This window comes from Dysidea avara, chromosome 4 (assembly GCF_963678975.1).
Source record: "Dysidea avara chromosome 4, odDysAvar1.4, whole genome shotgun sequence".
Lineage (NCBI taxonomy): Eukaryota > Metazoa > Porifera > Demospongiae > Dictyoceratida > Dysideidae > Dysidea > Dysidea avara.
Window position 1 is genome coordinate 15,093,341 of NC_089275.1, and position 5,550 is coordinate 15,098,890.

Below are 5,550 nucleotides of genomic sequence, written 5' to 3' on the forward strand. Positions count from 1 at the left end.
GCTAGTTGTGGCCATGTGAAACCTAGTTGTATATGTAAATAACTTTTGACTAGTTGTAGTCAGATTGAGATAGCAACTTGCACCACAGAGCAGTGGTTATATAAAGTTACAGTTATGTACATGTGCATTTTAAATATCTACATGTGATAAAATTACCTCAAGATCCAATCCTGTGTTTCTGAAAATTTCTTCTTCCACCATTTTACCTCACAATTCAGTCTAATCGTAGTGCATATATAGCTACTTTTTATTCTGTTTGGCAGTCCACTATATACATTGCCTTAAAATCCAATAGCACAATACAGTGTAGTTCTGTTTATTAATTAAAATTATTCTCGTCTGATTTAACTCCATCTTGTACGTTCTTGAAATTCTTCAATTTCAACCTCTTTTCACAATTATTTTTAGTACAACATTTAGTTTAAAATAGTTTCTAGATTCAACCTTGTGATAGCTATTTTCCAAACTTGCATGGGCAAGCATGCCCCCAGAATCCCTAGCTGGAACATGCTACACATCTTAACTGCATGTACATGAGTTACTCCTCTGACACTTAATCACCCAACCCTCTCCTTATTTTTACTTTGTGGACATTTACAATATAGTTTGAGCCATACATGAGACTATATAATACACAATGGAAAATTTGTTTACATGTGCAGCCAGCTGATACAAGAGTTCATAATTTTATAAAGGGGGGTTATTATGAACTCTTGATAATAATAATATAAAGGGATATTATAATTATGAACTCTTGCTGACACCCATTTCTCTCCCTTTCTCTTTTAAGATGTATTATCATTACTTTTAGCTATATAAGTATTGTGAGCCACTTCAACAAAGTGGTATATAATTTTTTTAAATCAAAATTATTACTAAAGTCAATCTCAGTAGCTAAATTTGCAAAATTTTCCTCTGTGTGTTGGGGTGGGCCCCCAGACCCCCAAGATAGAGCATGCTCAACATGCTGAGTGTGCTTTGCACGCTACTAGTTGTATCAACCAGTTGTCACTTTTCTTACCCACTCATTATAAATTCCCTTATTAGCATCCCTTTCTGAAATCCTATATCCACTCCTGCATGGACATGCACTGCATTTTGTTTAGAGTACCAATGGAAGCTACCAACTATAAAGTATTCACTCATATTTTTACAGGTTACTAAGCTATTTTTCTATATGTAAGTACAGCGTCAATTGTTTTTTTCTAAAAGTCCTATTGCAAATGGACAAAGAAAAGTTCAGAAAAAAATTAATCTAATAGCAACTTTTGGTTTTGCAAATGGCCTATTGCAGAACTGCTTTTCAATTAGATAGCAATCTTACCTAAATTGGTTGAAATATTCTATTCACACCCACTAGAGGTGCCATTTTATCATCTGCTGAAGCTCAAAAGTATTGCTAAGTTTGCTACTGCCAGGGTCCAGAGGATGGAGATATGGTGGGTTGCATAGGCAATTCTCTGGTGAAAAATAACTTTTAAAAAAATTTGGGGAAAAGTTGCAGTATAGATTAGCATTGTTATTTTGAGCATTTTTTAGCATAAATTTTAGGCTATTTTCAAGCCTTCAAATTGCAAAATCCTGCAGCTTCTGGGGTTGCACCTCCAGACCCCCTGAAATTCTACTTCATATTACAGCCATACAACAATAGTTATGCTGTTCCCTACTTGGCCCACCCTGTAGGTCAGGTCTAGAATAGACACTGGTGGGTTGTACTGACTCTCCCTACACTGCCCTCTGATTCTGGGAAACATGACAGTTTCAAGCACTTCAAATGGAAACATTGCCAGGGAAGTAATGGCAAAGGAAATTTCTGATGAATATTTCCTATAACACACCCAATGTGGATGCAGTCATTGGCTATAATATGTTTTGTGTGCTCTCTACTTCTATACCATTAAGTTGGATTTTCTTGTTGGCATTGGCATCTTCAGTGTCGCACAAAGTAAACCAACCAATTCCCGTATATCAAAACCATGTGCATGGTCAGCAAGGACAATGTCACTTGGAAGTAGCTTCTTCAATATTTCACTGTTGAGTGTCAAATGTTTGTCACTGAATCTTCCCTCTCACCATTCAGAAGTAAAACTGACAGTTCCTTGTGGTGACACTCCAATTAAATATGTGTAGACCTGCGTCAAATATGCCAGCATAAAAAAAAAGCATAATAGGCCTATGCCAGCATAATGCTGGCATACTAGGTAGATAATTCAAAGTATAGAGCTTAATTCCATGAAAATAGATTGATACTCCCTAATAGAGCAGTCAGTGGAAACTACAAAGATTGATACTCTCTAATAGAACAGTCACTTTATAGTGAAATGCTCTAATAGAGCATTCACTAGCTGATTAAAATGTTCCAAGATAATTGTAACATATGTTGCTACCTTAGGAGCATAGTACAAGCATAATAGGAATACTGTAAGAGCAAAATGAGTGAAACTTTTGGGAAATTCCTGAAAGAATTTTGGGCAAAATTTAGAGCATAATTATTTGACTCAAGCATAATATGTGATCAGATCTGCGAGAACTGTGCAATAGTGCAAACCTAAATTTAACCATTGATTGCAATGTGTATATAAAATACTTGCATATACAACAGTGGTCAGATCATACCTCAACTTCTCTTGTAGTCCTCACACTGGTCTCCTTGCTCATCATCTTTGCTTCCAGTCGTTGCACTTTAGAAAGAAGGTAGGAAACTAGTGGAGAATCAGTATCCTCATCAGTGACCTCCACTGCATTGGTAAGCAAGATGACACAAAAGCTGTATCAGAAGAAATATTTTCATTCTCAGCTGACAGCTAGCTGCAAAAGAGTTCTGCAAGAATTCTTGCAGAATATACTAGCTAGCTACTCAAGAGTTCTGCAGTATATACTAGCTAGCTACTCAAGAGTTCTGCAGTATACATTAGCTAGCTACTGAAAAGTTTTGCAGTATATACTAGCTAGCTACTCAAGAGTTCTGCAGTATATACTAACTAGCTACTCTGCAGTCTTATATACGCATGTGACTATACGATCAACTATGCACTGTACACATCTATGATGATATACTAATTAATAACATCTGTCATAATTGTTAAAACTATGGATAAAGAAGCAGCAACAGATGTATCCCAGTCACTGTTCTGAGATCATACAATGTATTGTTTAATCTAAATGGACTTTTATGTCCACGGCTACTATTAGTTCATGCTCTTTTATCATACGTAAGCAAGTTTAGCCAAAATTTTTATAAAATTCAATCTCAAAGGCCTTTTTAAAATTTTCTTGTGGAGGCATTCCCCCAGACCTCCTAGAAAGTGCATATATGCATGCTGAGTGAGCTTTACATATTGTACAAATTGTATCAACCAGTCACCACCCTGTTTCACAACTTTTTTTACCTAGGCTTTTAAAGTCACACCTTTTCCACAGCTTGGCTGTTTTTGTGCAGAAAATAAGCAAACACACATGATGTACCACTGTATTAAGGCATCAATGTAACAAACTGTAATCAAATTATTGAACATCTGCTCTACAACACTCACATCATTCTTCCAAAGGCCAAACCAAAATGTTACCATATCAATATCTCAAATTGTCAACATTTAAACGACTATTTATAAATAGTGGTTTAGCTCTAAATTCTGTGAAATTGAACAATTTGTCAGGATATATCACTGATCATAAGATGGAATAACAGTATACACTACTGCTATATGTCATGATGTGTGCATGAAAACTGGTCCAACAACTTTACTCTAGTGGCAAAAAACACAGTAATGACAGTGACAGCTATTGAGCACAAGTGGCATTGTTCAAGCTTGGATTATCTGTATATTATGTAAATAAAAAAATTATAGTACTTAATGATGTCTACTAAAATATCTTTTGAAAACTTTGATTCTGCAACAAGATTGTTGCCAGCTAGCAAGTATGTCTTCTGTAGTACAAAATGAAAACAATCAAATTTACTTGATATATACATTTTGGAAATTCCATACATACAGGTTTACAGCACTAAGTATATAATTGTGCAACATCTAAAATAGCTACAGTTCATAAAGTTCAGAGTACTGGAGATTTATGATAAAGGTCCAGGATTAGTATCATTACGGGCTCCAGGTGGTGGTGGATCACAAATTTGCCAATTGCAGTCATTAAGGTTAGTCTCATGAGGATTGGCGTCCGACATATGAATACCACGGCCGCGGTAATCTTGCAACAGAAATGTGCTTGCTTGTAATGTTCTCAGTGTACAATACAGAGGAGGGTTATGGAGTGTGTAGTAGGTGAACCAAGCGTTATATATTTGTATGTACTCATTAATGGAGAACATTGGACAATATGGCTGTGCTAGAAACCTCTGTGAAAAGAAAAGTGTAGTTAGTAAATGTATGAAAGGTGTGTGTATGCTTACATTGATTGTCTCAAGATGGTAGATTGCTTGTGAGATTTGGCATACAAGGTGCCTTATATGCACATCATTATGATTAGAATTCAGTAGCATGTTTTATAGCATTGCCCAGAGATGTGTGACATCTGTACACATTGGTGAACTTAGTTGGTCGTAACGTTGCTGGAGTGCTGGCGGAAGAGGATTGTGTATTATTCTACATGGGGTTACCTACAGTAAAAATGAATTTTATTATTACACGTTTCACATTCAAACTTTGTTTAATGGATGAACTTACAGCCATCATATGAACTTTCTCTTGAGCTCTTAGAAATATGCTACGCAGACGACAGCGATAATGAGTGAAGTGATAATTTCTGGCACCCTGCATTGCTTCAATATACTCAGTCACAGCAGAGGAGGAGGATTGTTTGGAAATCTCATGAAAAGGCTCTTCTTCCTTCACAGACTCTTCATCCTTCACAGGATCTTCATCCTCCACATCAGTAGGAGCAGTACTACCAAATTGCATCTGATAACTGAGGACAATTAGAAAGCAGCCAATGAGCACTGTGAGTAGCTTCATCACAATTAAATCTGCCAATAAAGTTGACGGTGCATGGGCAAGCTTGTTTTCAACTTGAACTGCAAATTTCTGCAAATTTCTACTCTTTTATAACTTGAATTGCTACTACTGTATGTAGGAATTTACATTCCTCACCAACGATAGGCATTCCAGTGTCCAAGCACAAGATTTTAATTTAATGCTGTTGCGTCAATGTACGAATTATTAATTTTTTTCACCCTGAATGGTTTTATGACTTTAACTAGTAATGTCAATGAGAACATATACTATTTGAATGGCTTTTCTGGATTTATTTGACTGTGACAGCCTATCTATTGCAGTTGTGTAGTTAACCATACGATTTATTATTATGTACTAGTTGTCCGTTATGATTCACAGTACAAATTGCATACACATTCGTGTACACCACATGTGTAGTTTGTAGATGTAATCTAATCAGTGAAGAAATAAGTTAAAAGACTGTCTTCATTCCAATGGCACCCTTCTCGCATATATGTACAAAGAGTTAGTAAGAATTTAAGTATCATGACCACACAAGGACCACTTTAAGAGAGCAAGCTAATGTATACTTGTGCCATACACA

At 36.0% G+C, this 5,550-nt stretch overlaps 1 protein-coding gene across 1 annotated transcript; it reads right to left on the bottom strand.

Moving 5' to 3' along the window:
- Positions 1-3,929: 3,929 nt before the first annotated feature.
- LOC136253292 (uncharacterized) lies at positions 3,930-5,015 on the bottom strand. The gene is made up of 3 exons (XM_066045937.1): positions 4,680-5,015; positions 4,406-4,612; positions 3,930-4,351 (listed from the first exon to the last, which is right to left on the bottom strand). The coding sequence occupies exons 1-2, from the start codon at positions 4,965-4,967 to the stop codon at positions 4,499-4,501; spliced, it is 402 nt and encodes a 133-aa protein (XP_065902009.1). The 5' UTR covers positions 4,968-5,015; the 3' UTR covers positions 3,930-4,351; positions 4,406-4,498.
- Positions 5,016-5,550: the final 535 nt, after the last annotated feature.